General features: G+C 31.9%; 1 protein-coding gene across 1 annotated transcript in view; it reads right to left on the bottom strand.

The window, feature by feature from the left end:
- USP32 (ubiquitin specific peptidase 32) overlaps window positions 1-17,691 on the bottom strand; it is a 218,945-nt gene extending 201,254 nt beyond the window's left edge. The window contains 1 exon segment of the mRNA XM_074262000.1: window positions 17,604-17,691. Coding sequence (XP_074118101.1) covers window positions 17,604-17,676 — 73 coding nt within the window. The 5' untranslated portion in view covers window positions 17,677-17,691.
- Between the last annotated feature and the right edge of the window lie 3,224 nt (window positions 17,692-20,915).

The following is a 20,915-nucleotide window of genomic DNA, read 5'->3' as shown; positions in this document are numbered from 1 at the left end:
CTTTTTCTACAGAACATATTCTTCAAAACATATTAAACAAATTAAGCATCACAAATTATCAGAAGACTGAAAGTAAAAAACTTAAAACTTACTTGTCTTTTTTGAACACACCAAAATTAATTTTTAATGGAAAATGTTTAATTATTTTCATTCTTCATACCACTGAAGCTCTTCTTCAACTCAATGCCTTGTTATTAATAATACCATAAATGTTAATTATATGTGGTTTGCCTATTTTTACATATGGTAACTTCCAGATTCAACATCAAATTTTAGGGGTACACAATTTAATCTATATGAAAAGAATTACCCTGTCTGCACTCTCAATAAGTTCCCTTAGGAATTATTGTCCTAGTTATTAAAAAATTATTTTTTTATTACACTGTGATAGTTATGAATAGTTATGAAGTTGTACTGAATAAATAAGAATGTCTTATTGAATAAATAGGAATGTCTATGCCCAATAGTACACAAAAATATTGATAAAAAGGAAAATAAATTGTAGCACTACAAGAAAATTTTGGCCGTATAATTTATTTTTCCTTTTAGTCCTAATAAAAACAAATTAGATTGCAGAATTGGGTAACATGCAAAGAACTAAAGAAAAGTTCTAGAGGCAGCTAGGTGGCACAATAGATAGAGCACCAGTCTTGAAGTCAGGAGAACCTAAGTTCAAATATGGTCTCAAGACACTTAACACTGCATAGCTGTGTGACCCCTGGGCAAATCACCTAATCCCAATTGCCTCAGGAGGAAAAAAAAGTTCATTTTAGATAATCATATCAGTCACATATGAAGATATAGGCAGCATAGAGTAATTAAAGTAGAAAAAGAAAATGCCTCTTATCTGGGACAGGTGCTACACCTCCTTTCCCAAATTAATTAATCTGAGATATCTTTCAGGTACAAAGAGAAAACATTTATTTACTCCCTGCAGGGAGAGGCCCAGGTAAGCACACCCGGGAGCCTCCCAGCTACCACTATATGCTCTTGGGAACTGACAAGCTTCTAGCTTGCTGGGATTTAAATAGCAAAAAAACCCAAGCCTTTTCATTGGATAGACTAAAAGGAAATAACCATCCTTGACCAATGGTCACCAATGTTGTCTGCTTCCTGTGGGTCACTTCACTTCCTGTAACTTCACTAACTTTATGTGGCTTCCTGCAACTTAGGGTTCAAGGCCTGATCTTTTGGCTCTGGGAATAGGGTTCATGTGATTTAGACCTAGTCTCATAAACTGAAAAAACTTCACCAAATCAGTCCCATTCACTCTCATAAGTATAGCTAGGGAAGAGTTCATGATCAAAATTTAAAAACAACCACAGAAGTTAAGGTCCATAGTTTTTATTATGTAAAACTAGAAAGTTTGTGCAGAAACAAAATCAAAGCAGTTAAAGAGGAAGTAGGAAAAAACCTTTCAAATAACTTTGATAATAATATTATCTCTGCAACATATGATGAACTGATTTAAATTTATAAAAACAGCCATTTTCCAATAGATAACTTGTCAATAGTTAAGATTAGGCAGTTTCTAAAGATGTAATCCATGCTATAAACAATTATACGAAAAATGTTCCAAATCATTATCATGTAAGTGCAAAAAAAAAAAAAAATTAAGTAACTTTCATCCAAATTACCATCATAAAACTAGTGAAGATGAAAAAGGGAGGGTGGAAGGAAATAATCAAGCACAAATAATGAAGTTATTAGTGAATTAACATTTATTAAATGCATATGTGCCAGAAACTGTTAAGTACTAAACATAGAAAGGGAAGCAAATGATAGTTCCCTACTCTCAAGAGTAGGTAAGAGTAGTGCTGTTTAATGGGAGAGGCACAACATGAAAATAATTATACAGAAATAATACTTTAGAGGATAAAGTGGATTCAAACAATATAGAGATGTAATAGAATTGTGGTGCACTAGGAAAGGCTTTTTCAAGATGAAAATTTAGGTGAAGTTTGAAGAAAGCTGGACCTAAGAGACAAACAGAAAGAGTTCCAGATACAGAGTCAAGATTTGGAGAAGCCTATATGAGAAATAGCAAGGAAACCTGTGACACTGGATCCCAAAAGGTAAATAAGATATGAGATGAGAACACTGAAAAGTTATGAGGTATTTAGATTCAAGTCTAAAGACTTTACAAGCCAAACAGAGCACTTTACATTTGATTCTGAATAGTGAAATACTGAAGTTTATTTTTAAAAAATAGGTGGTAAAAAATAATCAGATTAATGCTTTAGAAAGATAAACTTAACAATAAGGGAAGCATGGATTGGAAGGGGAAGAGATATGAGGAAAAGAGACCAACTAGAAGGCTATAGAAACAGTCTAGGTATGAGAACCTATATCAAGATGATTGCAGATAACAGAGACAAAAAGAGGAAATATTATGTTTACATATACATGTGTGTATGACTATATTATATGTGCTACAAAAGCAGAAAGATATGCCTTAAAAACTGATTGGGTGGGAGATAAAGGAAGCTTGGTTGTAAGCCTGAAGAACAGAATGGTCACACCCTTGTCAACAATAAAGTTACAAAGAATGGAGGGTTCAAGAAGAAAAATAGTGCTTAAGTTTAAGATTAAGATGTTTGAGGGACAGCTAGGTGGTGCAGTGGATAGAGCACCAGCCTTGAATTCAGGAGGACCGAGTTCAAATCCGGTCTCAGACACTTAACACTTCCTAGCTGTGTGACTCTGAGCAAGTCACTTAACCCCAGCCTCAGAGGAGGAAGAAAAAAATAAAATGTTAGTTTGAGATTCAAGTCTGAAAGCTGGGAGAAAGATTAGAGCTGGATATATAGATGTGAGTGTCATCTATATATTCAGTTATTATCTCTAAGATAATAACTGAAATCATGGAAGTTGATGAGATTAGCAAATGAAATAGTATAAGAGAAGTCATCCCAGGTCAGAAACTTGGGGGTCATTCACTATTAATGTGTATGATCTGATAGAAGATCAAGCAAAGAAGTCAGAAAACAGAGTTAGACACTGGATAAACCTATAAAGAAACCTACAGAGAAAAGAGTATCAAAAGGAGGATGATCAACAATGTCAAAGGTAGGGGCAGCTAGGTAGCACAGTGGATAGAGCACCTTGAATTCAGGAGGACCCGAATTCAAATCTGGTCTCAGACACTTAACACTTCCTAGCTGTATGACCCTGGCAAGTCACTTAACCCCAGCCTCAAAAAAAAAAAAAGGTCAAAGGTAATAGAAAACTCAAGAAAAATTAAGATTCAGAAAAGGCCATGAGATATAACCATTAAGAGATGATCATTATGTGCCTAGTATTAAGATTGCTGAATCAAAGGATATATGGAGAAAACAGTAACTTTTCTTGCACAATTCTAAGTTGATATCTACTTATCTGAATCACTAAACAATCTTATCAAACATGTATCCATGTAAAGCATACTGTTACAATAACATCATTAACACATAACCAAACCCTGTAATATGACCAATCCCTGATATATATATACATATGTATATGAATATACATATTTAGCTAAATTGATTCTTGATAACATTTCCAATGGAACTGAATTGACACTGTAAATATTATTTTACAAGTTATATTTCTTAGTAAACAGAACTAAAATAACTATTAAATGAAGGAAACCTTTTCCCCAAAGAATTCTAATTCAAGAAAAGACACAATTATACACTCACTAGTAGTTATAGAATCATAAAAAAGGAAAAACAATAACATAAAAATAAGACATTTAATTGAAACCTAGATGCTAAGAAAACTGCTCAAAACTTAATCAAACAATAATAAAGAGCTACTTTTAAGTGTTTATCTTTTTTATTGTATTTCCTGTTAGCTATAGGATGATTCTTAAAAAAAACCTCAAAGATGACATTTTGCAAGACTTACATAAAAGTAAAAGTGACTCAACAGTTCCCAAACAACCAAAGCAGAACAAAATACACTATTATTTAAATTAAGGAAGCTGGACATTACATGATACAACTGAAATTTCCATGGCAAATACGTTGTTGTTTTTTTTCTGTTGTGACATCAAGATCAATATATTGTTCATTTTTTATTAATTGTATTTATAATTTACAACTCACCTCCTTAGGTAAAAGATCCAGGGTTTCTTCTAATTAAAATAACCATTAAAAAAACCTAGAATCCTGAAGTCAGACCAAAACACAGAAGAAATTGAGTTTTTAAAAAGATGTCTATATATAAGTGTGTGTGTGTGTGTGTGTGTGTGTGTGTGTGTGTGTGTGTGTGTGTGTGTGTAAAAATCACTTCTCTCAAATATCAAGTATATATTGTATGCCTATTTCAAGGTACAGTAAAACGATGAATGTCTGGATTAGAAACTAGCCAATGAAAATATGAAATTCCTTTGCAATGAATGTCCCAAAATGTTCTTTTTAACATCTGATTATCTTTTGGTTTATTATCACATTCATTAATGACTAAAGCCTTAATTGGCTCTATCTACAGACATCTTCCTTATCCCAGGGCTCCCCTAGCCAGAATCCCACAACCAGAACTGCTTCAGTGCCAAGAGCTAAGGTTATATACTACCACAGGCAGTGCTCCCAACATAGTTTTTCCCCACAAGTTCAATTTGCCCTATCTAATACGAGTGTAATTTTGCAAAAAGTTAGGCAAAACTAACACACATAAACTCCGAGGCCTGATTCTGATGAAAGTATCATAACAGATGTACTTATATCTAAAACAAATAAGGAATTAATCAAAAATAGTGGTAGTAGTTTCCAGTTGTCAAAACAATGTTCAATAGAAATATAAATTAATAACAACTTGAAAAAAGTTCAACCTCACTTAAAAACAATGGTAAAACAACTTTAATTCCTCCTTACCCACCAGATTGGCAAAAACCTTTAAAACAATAAAATTCAGTACTGATAGGACTATAGAAAACCAAAGACAATGTTGGTAGAACTAAAAATTTGCAGAACTTATTGGGGAATCAATCTGAAAATGCACATGAAAAGTGTCAGAAATAATCCATAGATAGGAATGTTATGCCAATTTCCTTTGAGTGTTCTACCTCAGTCTCCCTGGTTGCAACCCTCCCCACCTCCTTCCAGACCATTAGGACTGATTACTCTAAGGTTATAAACTGTAAATGTTTAATCTCAGATAAGGGAAAGATCTATTTTAGACATCCTAGCTCAGGCCTTCCCAACTTATCAGAATCCCCAGTGCTCACTCTATCCCTCCCCTCTTCTGCCTTTGTTCTCCCTTATCACTAAAGGGAAAAAAAATAAGACTTGATAATTTACACAGAGATTCTATCAAAAATTATACATTATGATCAGCTTGAATTTATACTAGGAATATGAGACTTGTTCTACATGATAAAAACTATAAATATAAAATTATGTTAATATCAAAACATTTTTAATCATAATTATATCAATAAAACAAAGAAAAAACTTTTGACAAAACACAGCACTTAGGTTTAAAAAAGTTTTTTTAAAAAGGAACAATTCCTTAATACAAAAAAATGTGTCTCTAAAACCAAATGCAAGTATAATCTACAATGACTACCAGAGGTTTTTCTAATCAATGTAAAAACAAAGTTATATATTGCCATCGTCATTATTAATATACTTCTAAAAATGTTAGCTACAACCATAAAACAGGATTAAGAGACTGAAGAAATCAAACAAAAGCAAAAAACAAAAGCATCAAATTTTCTTAGCATTTATTAAAGGTTTACGATGGTAACAGACATTAAGTTAAACACGAGATACAGAAAAAAGGAGAAAGGGGGGGAAACAGTATCTGCTCTCAGTGACCTCACAATCCAATGTAGTTAATATGATAACTTATTTAGAGAACCCTGAAGAATTCATTAAAATTATTTAAAACAATAACTTCAGGAATGTAGCAATATAAATTTACAAACATCCTTTTTTTGTACATTACCAACAAAAAGACAGAAGGTGGATAAAGAAAAATAAATTCCATTAAAAATAACTATTGAGTATATGGAAAATATTTGGAGAATCTGCCACTTAGACCCACAGAAGAATTATCTAAATACAATTTAAATGAACTATTTATATAAAGTGAGCTGAATTGGAAAACTATTAATTTGAAGTTCATGATTTAATCTTAGGAATATATTAAAAATGACAACAGTACCAGTTAAGGTCAAGAATCTCAAGAGAAATAATGAAATAAAAGATGGGAAATAGTATCAGATCTACAAAATAGTAATCATTAAAACTCCAGTATCTAGTTAAAAATAGAAAAGTTGATCCCCAGAAAAGATTAGGTTCAGAATGTCTTTTTTTTTTTTTTAAATCATACTATTGGTAAATTCAAATATTTCAAATGCTGAAAACTAGTTTAGACCAACATTTCATGTCACAATATCCCACAATAAAGTTTAAGTATATTCGGGTCTTAACTATAAAGTCATATCATAAATAAATGCACAGAGCAGGAATGGAAATTCCTTTCTTAACTATGGACAGGGGGAAAGTTCTTAACCAAAGGATTAAAAAAAAAAAATCAAAGAATAAAAATGAGCAATTTTGATGGCATCAAATTGAAACTCTTTTGCCCAAGTAAGATCACTGCAGTGAGAACCAAAAAAGAAACAATGAGGAAAAAAACTTTTTAAAACAAATTAATTTTATAAAAATCACAACCTGAGATATTTCAAATCTAAGATATGTGGGGAACTGATTCATATCTATCTAAGAATGAAATATTAGAACAAATAGAGATGGTCAAATAATATGAACAAAGTTCTCAAAAAATAGACAAATTATCAAAAACCACATGAAAAAATCCTCCAAGTTACTAATAACGACAGAGCACAAAAAAGAAAAATGAAAATTCTTGACGGGCTATAAGTGAAAAAGAATACTAATGTTTTACTGCTAGACCTCAGAATTGATCCAATCATTAAAGAGTGTGATTTGGAACCTAAACAAAAAAATGTCATTAAACTATAACTACAAATTCTTTGACCTAACAAAAACACTAATAGACAAATACCCTAAACAAAGAGATCAAAGAAAGAGGGGAACAACTAATATATACAAAATAATTATAGCAGGACATTTTGCTATAGCAAAGAACTAGAACCAAAAAGGATTGTTCTTTAATTGAGAAAAATCTTAACAACTTTTATGATATTTGGATGTAATGAAATATTATTGCTTCAGCCCTTTTTGTTGTGGCAAGAAACTGGAAACTGAGTGGATGTCCATCAGATGGAGAATGGCTAATTAAGTTATGGTGTATGAATGTTATGTAATATTATTATTCCGTAACAAATGAACAAGAGGATGATTTCAAAGAAGCTTGGAGAGACTTACAGGAACTGATGCTAAGTGAAGTGAGTAAAACCAGGAGAACACAGTACACAGTAACAGCAAGATTATATGATGACAGACAAGGCTCTTTTCAATAGCAAGGTGACTTAGGCCAGTTCTGATGGTATTATGATAAAGAGAGCCATCTGCACCCAGAGAGAGGACTATGGGAACTTGATTGTGGATCACAACATAGTATTTTCACTCTTTTTGTATTTGCTTGCTTTTTTTTTCCTTTCTAATTTTTTCTCTTTTTGATCTGATTTTTCTTATAAGTATCATAAATGTGGAAATATGTATATTAGATTTGCATATATTTAACATATATTAGATTACTTATCATCTAGGAGGAGTGGGAGAAAGGGAAGGAAAAAATATGGAACTTGCGGTTTTGCAGGGGTAAATGTTGAAAATTATCTATATATCTATATATCTATATAGATATATATATATATATAAAATAAAAAGCTTTAATATTAAATTTTTTTTAAAAATAAAAGTCATGTAATTTCTAAGGGTATTCTATGCACCAGAGCACAACAAAAAACTTTTTTAAAAATAGCTGCTGCTACTTTACAATTTCTATACCACTTTATTTTGTCAACTGATCTTTCCTTACCAAACTAATTCTCTAAAGTGAGCCCATTTTATATATTTAATAGACCTTACAATAAATTGTTCAAACATGTTAACAATAATGTTATAGATAATAAAGATTCACAATTTAATAAACAAATTTCTTTTTCTGTTAATTATATATGAATATATTCATATTTATTGATGTTTGTCAAGGTCACAATAAAAAAAGATGGGGTAATTTTGCTTGTTCAATGAGAAAGAAGAATTATAATATAGATACCTTTTATTTTTAGAAGATTAAAAGGAAAAAAATAAATTATTCCTTTGGAGTTGTCATAGCTATAAAATTTTAGTTATATATATTATATAGTTATTAAAAACATTAATCACAAAGTAAAAATAGTCAATTCAACAATATTTTAATTTGATAATAATATATTCTTAGATTTAACAAACCTTGGTGTCAGACTTCAAGAATTTTTACCCTACTATATGAAATTGCAAAATATCATTGCCAAGTGATAATAAATTATAATACATTCTTAGAATCAGGAAGTGCTGACAATTTCTAATATAGCTAACTACTCAAAGGATGCTATTATAAAGAATGATGATATGCTTAAAGTGCTCAGTTTGTGAAACTGCATATCCCAAATGAAACTGATTACATAAACATTTCCTACCAGTTTTAATTCAACTATTAGTCTACAATCTCTACTTAAACTCTGGTTTTCCACAGTGCTTGGCTCAATCTTCCTAGCATTTACTAACATTTCCTTTGTCTCAAAAATACAAAAACTGATTATAGTAATCCCCTTAAATATCCCTATGTATTTTATTAAACAAATAAGAATTAAAAGATATATAATATATATAATAAGATATAACAAATTAAGGAATTAAACAAAGTAATGAAAATATAAGATGATTGGATTTAAATCAGAGGACTTTCCATCTAGCCAATTATGTGACTTTCTCTGTTAAGTCTCAATTAAAATTCTTTTGGGTCATTTTCAAACTTTTTGGATACTCTGTTTAGATCACTCTGAAACGCCTTGGAAAGGAAAGTGGCATTAATTAAATCTTTCCTATTACTAACCTATAATAATTTACCAAACCATAATCACAAAGGGACAACATTTTCTCAGGTATTCTTATTGATTCTAAGATAAACCTTTATTTTGATAGTTTAATGCTTAAACACTTACATTCATATAGATTCTCCAAAACAGCTAACTCTCCTAAGTACATCAATTGTGCTTTATAAAGTACAGTTAGTGGAGTTGTGAACTGATCCAACTATTCCAAAAGAGAGCAACCTGGAATGTTGCCCAGAGGGTTATCAAACTGTGCTTATCCTTTGATCCAGCAATCCCACCACTAGGTCTGTATCCCAAAGAGATTTTTTTTTTAAAGGGGTGTTTTGGGGGCAGCTAGGTAGCACAGTGGATAGAGCACCAGCCTTGAATTCAGGAGAACCTGAGTTCAAATGTGACCTCAGACACTTAACACTTCCTAGCAGTGTGACCCTGGGCAAGTCACTTAACCCCAAATGTCTAAGCAAAAAAATAAATAAATTTAAAAAAACAAAGGAGTGTTTTCACAGCATGACTAATATGGAAATGTGTTTTGCATGACTGTACATGTATAACCTATATCAAATTATTTGCCTTATAAATGTGAAGGGGGAAGGGAGGGAAAGAATTTGAAACTCAATCTCTTTTTTTAGTTAATGTTATGTTTAACCTAAAGGAGCAAGAGAAAAGAACAGGGAGAAAATTTTGGAAAACAAGGTTTTGCAAAAGTGAATGTTGAAAACTTTGCATATATTGGGAAAAATAAAATATTAAGATTTTTAAAAATTAATGTTAAAAATTATCTTTACATAAGTGGAAAATAAATTTGTATTTGTAAAACATGATTTTACATGTAATTGGGAAAAAATTAAATATTACTTTAAAAACTGTATCTTATCACATTTTTACATACAACCTTGCAAAGAGGATGCAAATATATTATTTAAACACTGGAACTGATGGACAAAGGGCAAAAACTCGTGAATAAATGATCTTACTAAACTTAAAAACCAACAAACTATTCACAAATAAATGAAAGAAAAGTCCAAGTTAGTAATAATAAGAGAAATACAAATTAAAGTAATTCTGAGGTTTCACCTCACACCATTCAAAAAGGTCAAATATAATAAAAGATTTAACTAGTCAGTGGCAGAGAAGTTCTAGAGACCCAAGTTTACAAATGTATGATCAATGAAAACTGTGAGACAGTTCAACAATTCTAGAAAGTTATTTTGAATCAGTCAAGAAAAATCACTTAACTAGTGACACTCCACCTCAGTTCAACAATCCTACTACTGAGTTTATACTCCAAGAGGTCAAAAACAGTAAGGATTTATATGCCAAATAACTGAAAACAAAACAAATATCTATCTCCTGGGAATGCCAAAATAAACTATGGCACATAAAAAAATATTTTTGCATCATAATTATGAAGTGATGCAGAACAAACCAAGTAGAACCAAGAACACACAAAAAGACAATAACGTAATAAAATAAAATAACACTAAAAGGCAGTTACCTGATCTCATCATTGGAGAACCTTGTTATTCTGAAAGCCTGAATCTGCTTGGTATTCACATCTCCTTAATACCCTCTGACAGGAGGGCAGAGCTTTAAGGTTCGTGAGCCTCTCTGTAAGAAGATAGCTCAACACAATCTTCTCCCCATTTTCCAAAAGCTTTTAGATTTTTTTTTTTTTTTGACTTCTCCATAATGTTCCAGGTCAGGTCCCTTACCCACTTCTTATTTCAGCTTCTTTTGTGTGTTTTCCTCTCCCATTAGATTATAAACTCCTTAAGAGCAGAGACAATCTTTCTTTTTCTTTTATATTTGAACCCCAGCACTTAACACAGTACATGACAAATAGGAGGAGCTTAATAAATGTTTATTGACTAAAAGGTAAACTGATTATTAAATTATAGTGACCAATTTCAATTCCAAGGAAATTGTAATAACACTGCTTTCCTCCATCTTATTAAAGAGTAAGGGATCAAGGAAGTAGAATATAGTAGGCACTATGAAATATAATCAATGTGCCCGTTGCTTTTGCTTAAATATTTTTTTAAAAGAGAAGATTCAATACTGTGAGGATAAAGAAGAAATGATGGGTTGTAAAAACAAAAGTGTCAATAACACTTAAGAAAACCAAACTATTTTAAGAAATGCCAAGTGAAGAAAAATCACCACTACTCTGCTATTAAATGCTAATAGTACTGAACTATTAAACAAGTGCTAATGTATTGAAAAACCACATTGATTCTACATATATATACATATATATGCCATTATATAAAAGAGATAATTTTAAAATTCTATACTTCACAATTTAATAAATGAAATGATCTCTTCTGTATTTAATCATGTGGAAATATCACTGGCAATTTTATCTTCCAACTATTTCAAGCCACTACAAGAACACACTAAGAATCTGCAATATATTCAGCATTGTAGATAGTATAAAAGAAATTTGAAAAAAAGTCTTTATCTTCAAGAAGCTTATAACCTAGCTGGGAAGAGTAACATGTGTGAAATAGTATCAAAAATGCAAGACATATATTTGTTAAATTATGTAGTCCTAACATTAAGAAGTTCAGGAGATCAATAAAAGTAATCAAGAAAAATTTCATGAAATAAAGTGATTTGGGCTTTTAAAGGCAAGTAAGAACTGAATAAAACAAAGGTAAAAGAAAGTAATTCTAGGACAATAGAACAACAAAAGCCCCCCCCCCAAAAAAAAAAGCACAGCAAATTCTTTAAAAAAAAAAAATTATAGATCATATTAAAGGATAAGGTATATTTGGAAGAAATATGCAAGGAAAGTTAAAGTAGCAAAAAAAAAACAAACAGAGCCTTGGAAAAAAGTCACAAGATTTTAAACATAACATGAAAAGGAAACACAGGAGGAAAGACACTGAAAACAATTTATTATGAATATTCAGTTGACAATAGTATATACCCAAAGAACTGAGACAATTATCTGAATTAAGTTAAAATTTTATCTAGATGTTTTGAGCAAAAGTATTTTTTCCTGAAATGTTGAAATAATTACCGTAATCTTTACTTAACAATAATACTGGTCATTTACCACTAGTTACATTATAGTATTTTTACTTCTCCAAGTACTTCCATATCATTTCATAAGATCTTAGATTTAAAACTAAAAGGCATCTTGCACCTTACACCTTACATCTTACACATCATTTAGGACAGAAAATAAGTGACTTGTCTAAAAAATTACATTCAAGTAGAAATACCAAGAATCCTATGATTTCAAAACCAGAGCACTTTTTATTTTTTAATAGGATATTATTTTTCCAATTAAACATATAGTGTCAACATTAATTTTTGTAAGATTTTGCATTCCAAATTTTTTCTCCATTCCTCCCTTACCTCTTCCCTCCCCAGGACAGCAAGCAATCTTATCTAGATTATATATGTATGCATTCATTTTAAACTCATTAGTATCAGTCATGTTGTGAAAGACAAATCAGGAGAAAAACACAATAAAAACAGGAAAAAGAAAAGTGAAAATGGTATGCTTTAATCTATATTAAATATCCATAGTTCTTTCTCTGGATGAGGATGCCATTTTCCATTCCAAGTTTATTGAAATTGTCTTGGATGGCTATATTATTGAAAAGAGCTAAGACCCAGATGACTCTAAAAGGGAAAGTGAGACACATGACCTTGCAAGCCCCCCTCATAAATCCAATTCATTTGCATGTCATGGCATCACCTCCCTGATTATCATGGTCCTCTTCCAGAATGAAGAACAAACAACAAGTCTATCATAGTTAATTATCACACAATCTTGCTCTTACTGTGTACAATGTTCTCTTATTCTGCTCACTTCACTTAGCATCAGTTCATATTAAATTTTTCCATGCTTTTCTGAAATCAACTTGCTCATTATTTCCTTTTTTTTTTTTTTTTTTGGCCATTTTCACTTTTTTATTGTTTTTCTTTCTTTCTTGTGTTTTTTTCCCTTTTATTCTAATTTTTCTTTTACAAAATGACTAGCATGGAAATATATTTAAAGTAACTGTATATTTAGAACACATATCATTTGATGTCTTGGGGAGGAGGAAAGGAAAAGAGGAACTCAAAATCTCTTTTTAAAATTATTATTATAGCTTTTTATTTACAAGATATATGCATGGTTAATTTTTCAGCATTGACAATTGCAAAACCTTTTGTTTCAATTTTTCCTCTCCTTCCTCTCACCCCCTCCTCCAGATGGCAGGTTGACCAATACATGTTAAATATGTTAAAGTATATGTTAAATACAATATATGCATACATGTCCATACAGTTATTTTGCTATACAAAAAGAATCGGACTCTGAAATAGTGTACAACTAACCTGTAAAGGAAATCAAAAAATGCAGGCGGACAAAGATAGAGGGATTGGGAATTCTATGTAGTGGTTCGTACTCATTTCCCAGAGTTCTTTTCCTGGGTGTAGCTGGCTCAATTCATCACTGCTCTATTGGAGATGATCTGGTTCATCTCATTGGGCCACATCCATCAGAATTGATCATCATATAGTATTGTTGTTAAGTATATAATGATCTCCTGGTCCTGCTCATTTCACTCAGCATCAGTTCATGTAAGTCTCTCCAGGCCTTTCTGACTGCTCATTATTTCTTAAAGAACAATAATATTCTATTACCTTCAGATACCATAACTTATTCAGCTATTCCCCACTTGTGGGATCCACTCAATTTTCAATTCCCTGACACTACAAAAAGAACTGGCACAAACATTTTTGCACATGTGGTCTTTTTCCCTCTTTTATGATCTCTTTACAGATTCTGTATTGTCACTGCTGGATCAAAGAGTATAACACAGCTATATAGCCTTTGGGCAAATTGCAGAGCACACCTTTTTAAAAAATGTTTTTTTTTTTAAATTTTTCCAATCATATGTAAAAATATTTTTAAAAATTCTGAGTTCTGAAGAATCTCCCCCTCCACTTTGCTTTTATTAAGAAGGCAAGCAATGTAATACAGGTTTTATATGCACAAGAATTTTAATATTTCATGTTGCAAAAGAAGATTTGGACCAAAAAAACTCACCAAAAATATAAGATTAAAAAATAGCATATTTCAACCAGAAGATCATTATACACTTCAACAATGATACTGTACGAGGATGTATGCTGATGGAAGTGGATTTCTTCAACACAGAGAAGAGCTAATCCAATTCCAATTGATTAATGATGGACAGAATCAGCTACATCCAGAAAAGGAACACTGGGAAATGAATGTAAACTGTTATTTTTACCTTCTGAATCCAATTCTTCCTGTGCAACAAAAAATTCGGTTCTACACACATATATTGTATCTAGAATATACTGTAATATATTTAACATATATAAGACTGCTTGCCATCTGGGGGAGGGGGTTGGGGGAGGAAGGGAAAAAATCTGAATAGAAGTGCAAGGGATAATGTTGTAAAAAATTACCCATGCATATGTACTGTCAAAAGAATGTTACAATTATTAAAAAAAAAATAGCATATTTCAATCTATATTCAGACTCCATCAGGTTTTTTTTTCTAGATGTGTATATCATTTTTTCATTATGAGTCCTCTGGAATAGTCTTGGATCACTGTGTTTCTGAGAAGAGATAAGTCATTGACAGGGTGATCATCATACAATATTGGTTGTTACTACCTACAGTGTTCTCCTGGTTCTGTTCACTTCACTATGTATCAGTCCATGGAAGTCTTCTCAGATTTTTCTAAAAGCATTCTGTTCATTTCTTATAGCAAAACAGTATAAATCACATAGACCAACTTATTCATCCATTCCCAAATCAATAGACATACTTTCAATCTCCTATTCTGTGCCATCACAGAAGAAGCTGTTATTCTTGCTCCACCCTTTAAAAAAAAAAAAAAATCTCTCTTTGGGGTATAGATCAGTAGTATTGCTGGATTTAAAAAAATATTGTTGTTTGTCCTTCATTTTTGAAGAGGAGCATGACATCAGGGAGGTGATGCCATGACACACACATGAATTGGATTTAAGAGAGATGATAGTGCAAGGACACCTGCCTCACTTTCCCCTCCCAAGCCATATGGGTCCAATGGCAAGATACAGATCAATATGACTGGAGATGGCCCTGGATGAAATAGGAGACTTTGGTCTTTTGAAGCTACGGTCTTCGACATGTCTCAGTATGACCAAGGCTACACCATTCAGTGATTAAGGCTAGATAGTAATTCAAAAAGTATAAACAGTTTGATTGCCCTTTGTGTGTAGTTTGCTCTCCAGAATGGTTGGATCAATTTACAATTTTTACAACAATGCATTAGAGCCCTAATTTCCCACAACCCCTCCAACATTTATCCTTTTCTTGGTCAGTCTGATAGATATGGATTGCTATTTCAGAATTGTCTAAATTTGCATTTATCCAATCAATAGATTTTGAGCAGTTTTTCATATGGCTATAGCTAGCTTTGATTTCTTCTAAAAACTGCCTGCAGAACATCCTTTTCATGGAATTATGATGTCCTATTGTGATTCATTTAATGCCTATGTAGACAAGGGCAAAGTGAATTATTTCCTACAAAAATATTTTTCTGATTAGATCACCTACATTGAATAACATTTCAGTTTTATGAATTAAGCACTTAAATACTCAAAGAAATTTTGGATTAATATTTTTAATAGGATAGTAGGTAATACTATATATATACATAGTAGGTAATGGATTTGAAGTCAAGACTACCCGAATTCAAATCCAGCCTGGACATGACTAGCTGTGTAACCACGGTCAAGTCATTTAACCCCCTTGACTACTTCAGTTTCCTTATCTATAAAATGGAGACCAAAGTAGCACCTACTTTCCAGGGCAGGTGTAAAAAATGAGATAATTATAAAACATTCATAAATCTTACAGTATATATAAATCCTAGCTATTATTTTTATACCACTTAGCAAAGTCTTCATTATCTTACGATGTAAATCGGCTTTTAGTGGGGAAAAAAAAATTACCACAATGCTCCTCATAGTTCTTAAACATAAGAAATAGCTAACAGTTGCATAAATGATTGAGACATCTTCATAATAAAATACAAATACAGCTAGGGCCAAAGTACCAAGTAAAGTAACAAATTCCTAATAAATCATGCCAACCTATAAAGTGTCTCCCATTTCACTATAAAGTAAATATTATAAAGTAGAATCAAGGCTTTAGAAATTTAACTTTTTAAAAATAATACGAAAGTATGGAATTCCACAAACTATATATGTATTTCCATTCTCGTTGCCTTTTACCCAGCAAGTATGCTCTCCTTTTAAGTAGCATGATTCAGATTCAGTATTAGTTCAGTGCAAGTTTTCCCTGCACAAAACTTACTCTTACTATAACCAGAATGCTGTAAAAGTGCTCATACTAAAGATTGCATTTTAGTACCTTCCTTCTTTTAATTATTTTCAGTTTATTTTTTTTTAGTTTCTTTATTTGCTTGTTTTTCCTCCCCTATTACTTGCCTATAAGCTCCTCAAAGGAAGAACTGTATTTTGCCCTTTTTTTTTTTTTTTTAAATTTAGTATCTTCAAAGTTTAGCTTAATGCCAGTCACACAGAAGGTGCTTAATAAATGTTAATTGACTGATTTGTGAGATCTTTCTTTTTGCCTTCACTTTCTAGCAAGTCCGGAAAACTTTACTAATGCAGATGCTTCTGCATTGAACTCAAACAGCATTATTCATAAATCAGAGACTCAGGTAAATTCCATAAGCCAAACCATGTCTACACCAAAATAATTTGCCACATGATTTTTACTATTCTTCCTGATTATCGTTTTTTCCCCCCATTTCTCAAACATATCATCAATGTAGTTCCACTGAAAAATAAAAGCCAATCAAAATCAGAACAAAATTTGTATAGAGGATTTTATTCACTGAAATATTCAATTAATAATTTTTCATAATCTGAATATATTTGCTTGGCAATCATCTTCACTGACTACTTCAATCTGTATCTCTTCTATAGAAATGTTCAAATAATACAAAATGTTTTCAACATCAGGTAGCTTTTTACTGCACTTTTAAGTCTCAGAAGAAAAACTTTCCCATCTTTCCCAAAATCAATTCTATGTTGATAATCCCTAATCAGCATTTCTCAAATTTTATAGAGTAATAATGTCTGGCGGCTGACTATGCCAAAAGTAAAGGATTTGTAAACCAAATTTATTAACAAAATGAATGACTGGCACAGGAGCTCCATCATTACTTATAAGAAAGATGTAGTTCACCAAGGGATTCCAAAAACCATGTCTAAAAATGTGTCCAAAATGCATTGCTTTACATCTAATGGCAGCACATAATGCATTAAAAACAAGCTTTCTTCAAAGGTTTACTCTGTTAACCTGGAACAAAGTTCTAATACACAAGCCTCATGATGTCAAAAATATATTCCACTAAATTCCTGAATAGGAACTGACTCTTGCTTTTCATCTTTCTTTGTTGTTTCAATTCATAGTATTGGAGCCTTACACAGGGTTGGAGCTTAACAAACTTTTGTTTAATTAAATACTGCAATACTGCAATGTCTCCCCATCAAAAAAAAAAAAAAAAAAAAAAAAAAGAAGGTACTTACAGAAGTCATTCTTGAGTAAAAGAAATAGAAAGTAGTAGTAAGAAATCTGTGAATATAAAAAAGACTTTATCATGGCAAAGAAAGAACAGAAAAAAACAAAAATGAAAATAGTCAACGAAATCTAATAAAATATTACCTAAGGAGAAAGAAAAGTGATATGGATGAGAATGCTGTCAATCTAAATTCTACTCTCAGATTCAGAAACAAGTCATTCTGAAACTTTTGACAAATCACAAACCCTCTTTTTCTCCAACTATATTAAGATTTAAAAAGCTACTTAAAATATAATCAAGATTAAAAGTGTATATAACTTGGTAAAACACAAAACCCATTATTTTTTTAACTTCTTTCTTTATTCTGAACTTAAACATCAAATAAAATTGACAACAGAGAGAAGGCCCATACATGAAACTGCAGCATGCTCTCTTTCAGATAGAGAAAAGGCTTTTTTTTCTAAATGTTAATTACAACAAAACACAAGATGTTGGAAGAAAAACCATCACTAAAGGTGAAAGTAATTAATTTATTCTATTTCATATCAACATTTAAATATTTTAGAGCCAAAAAAATTATATTTAACATTATAATGCCATACCAAGTGCATTTTAGAGAAAATATCAACTAAAAGGATTTGAATTAAGCAAAATACAAATAAAATGCCATTCATCCTATTTTATGTGTATATGTGTGTGTGTACATCTCCCAAAACTCTTAAGTCAAAAGTTCAGTCATTTTGGATGCAGAAGATTCTGTATGCTGTCAGCCTGGTAACTTGGAGAATTCACCATGAGAAATATGTTAGGACATAACTGGTATAAAGAAAGGAATTATTAAGTCTTTTTTTCTTTAACAAAATGTATTTGTGTTCATTTGAGGATACCATATAAAGTCGTATAAAATTTGCTGGAATCTCCAGTGGTTCTCAAACTTTTTAAATAGGGGGCTAGTTCACTGTCCCTCAGAGTTGGAGGGCCAGACTATAGTAAAAACAAAAGCTCACACTCTATCTCCACCCCTCAGCCCATGTGCCATAACTGTGCAGCCGCATGTGGCCAGCAGGCCATAGTTTGAGAACCCTTGCTTTATACTATAATATTAGAATCACATCCATCTTGCACCTTTCCCTGGAAAATAAAGGACAACTTAGCCAGACTTTCTTCTGGAGGTCCGGTGGAGGGGGGGGAGAGGGAGGGGACAAGAAGCAAAAAAAGGGAACTATGCATCTATGCATCTGAACCCTACTTTCACACCTTGAAGAAAGGATTCTGAGAATGAACTTTGCACTGAGACCTCTCCAGACTCTTATAAAAGGAACTATAGAAAATGGGAAAAAAAAAAAATTAGTATTTTCCAATTACTTAGATTACACCTAGCATCTAAACGGCACTTTAAGGTTTGCAAAGCACTTTATATATAAACATATCTATCACATTTTCATATGATTATATTATAAGGCACTGAGGATGTAGCCTTACTAATTTCAATCCCAGTTTCACCTTTACTATATTTCCATATATCCAAGGCAGCAAAAGATAATGTATAGTTGCACAGACCCTGAAGTTCCAATAAAACACTATTTCAATTAATAGAGTTAGAAGGAATCTTAAAAGTGTTCAGTTCAAACCCCTCATTTCAGGAAACAGAGCCCCAGAGATACTGACTTGTCTTCTTCACCAGGATTCTCAGGTAATAAGGGGAATGGCCAAGAATTAAACACGGGTCCTCTTATTCCAAATTCAGTACTTCTGCCTCCAATTGCTAAAAAACTATTTCCTTTGTTCACAACAAAGATTTCTATGAAACTGCCTCTGGGTAAAAGAAACCTTATGTTTATAGTTGTCTTTTTGTCAAAGAGAGACAGAGACAGACTGAGAAACATGCCATACTAAAGGATTCATCTTTGAAGTATAGCAGAGAGTGCTCTTGGATAGGCCAAGTGAATATAATAAAGATGACAATACTCCCTAAACTAATCTATTTATTTAGTGCTATACCAGTCAGACTGCCAAGAAACTATTTTAATGACCTAGAAAAAATAACAGCAAAATTCATATGGAAGAACAAAAGGTCGAGAATTTCAAGGGAATTAATGAAAAAAAAAAAAAAAATCAAATGAAGGTGGCCTAGCTGTATCTGATCTAAAACTATATTATAAAGCAGCAGTCACCAAAACCATTTGGTATTGGCTAAGAAATAGACTAGTTGATCAGTGAAACAGGTTAGGTTCACAGGACAAAATAGGGTACAACTATAGCAATCTAGTGTTTGACAAACGCAAAGATACCAACTTTTGGGATAAGAATTCATTATTTGAAAAAAACTGTTGGGAAAACTGGAAATTAGTATGGCAGAAATTAGATATGGACCCACACTTAACACCATATACCAAGATAAGATCAAAATGGGTCCATGATTTAGGCATAAAGAATGAGATCATAAATAGATTAGAGGAACATAGGATAATTTACCTCTCAGACTTGTGGAGGAGGAAAGAATTTATGACCAAAGAAGAACTAGAGACCATTATTGACCACAAAATAGAAAATTTTGGTTACCTCAAATTAAAAAGCTTTTGTACAAACGAAACTAATGCAAACAAGATTAGAAGGGAAGTAACAAATTGGGAAACATTTTTACAGTTAAAGGTTCTGATAAAGGCCTCATTTCCAAAATATATAGAGAACTGACTCTAATTTATAAGAAATCAAACCATTCTCCAGTTGATAAATGGTCAAAGGATATGAACAGACAATTTTCAGATGATGAAATTGAAACTATTTCCACTCATATGAAAGAGTGTTCCAAATCACTATTGATCAGAGAAATGCAAATTAAGACAACTCTGAGATACCACTACACACCTGTCAGATTGGCTAAGATGACAGGTACAAATAATGATGAATGTTGGAGGGGATGTGGAAAAACTGGGACACTGATGCATTCTTGGTGGAGTTGTGAAAGAATCCAACCATTCTGGAGAGCAATCTGGAATTATGTCCAAAAAGTTATCAAACGTATATACCCTTTGATTCAGCAGTGCTACTACTGGACTTATATTCCAAGGAAATACTAAAGAAGGCAAAGGGACCTATATGTGCCAAAATGTTTGTGGCAGCTCTTTTTGTTGTAGCTAGAAACTGGAAGTTGAATGGATGTCCATCAATTGGAGAATGGTTGGGTAAATTATGGTATATGAATGTTATGGAATATTATTGCTCTGTAAGAAATGATCAGCAGGAGGAATACAGAGAGGCTTGGAAAGACTTACATGAACTGATGCTGAGTAAAATGAGCAGAACCAGGAGATCATTA

This window comes from Sminthopsis crassicaudata, chromosome 4, assembly GCF_048593235.1.
Source record: "Sminthopsis crassicaudata isolate SCR6 chromosome 4, ASM4859323v1, whole genome shotgun sequence".
In the NCBI taxonomy this organism is placed as follows: Eukaryota; Metazoa; Chordata; class Mammalia; order Dasyuromorphia; family Dasyuridae; genus Sminthopsis; species Sminthopsis crassicaudata.
Note: the sequence above shows the minus strand (reverse complement) of the source record. Positions and strands in the feature narration are given on the sequence as shown.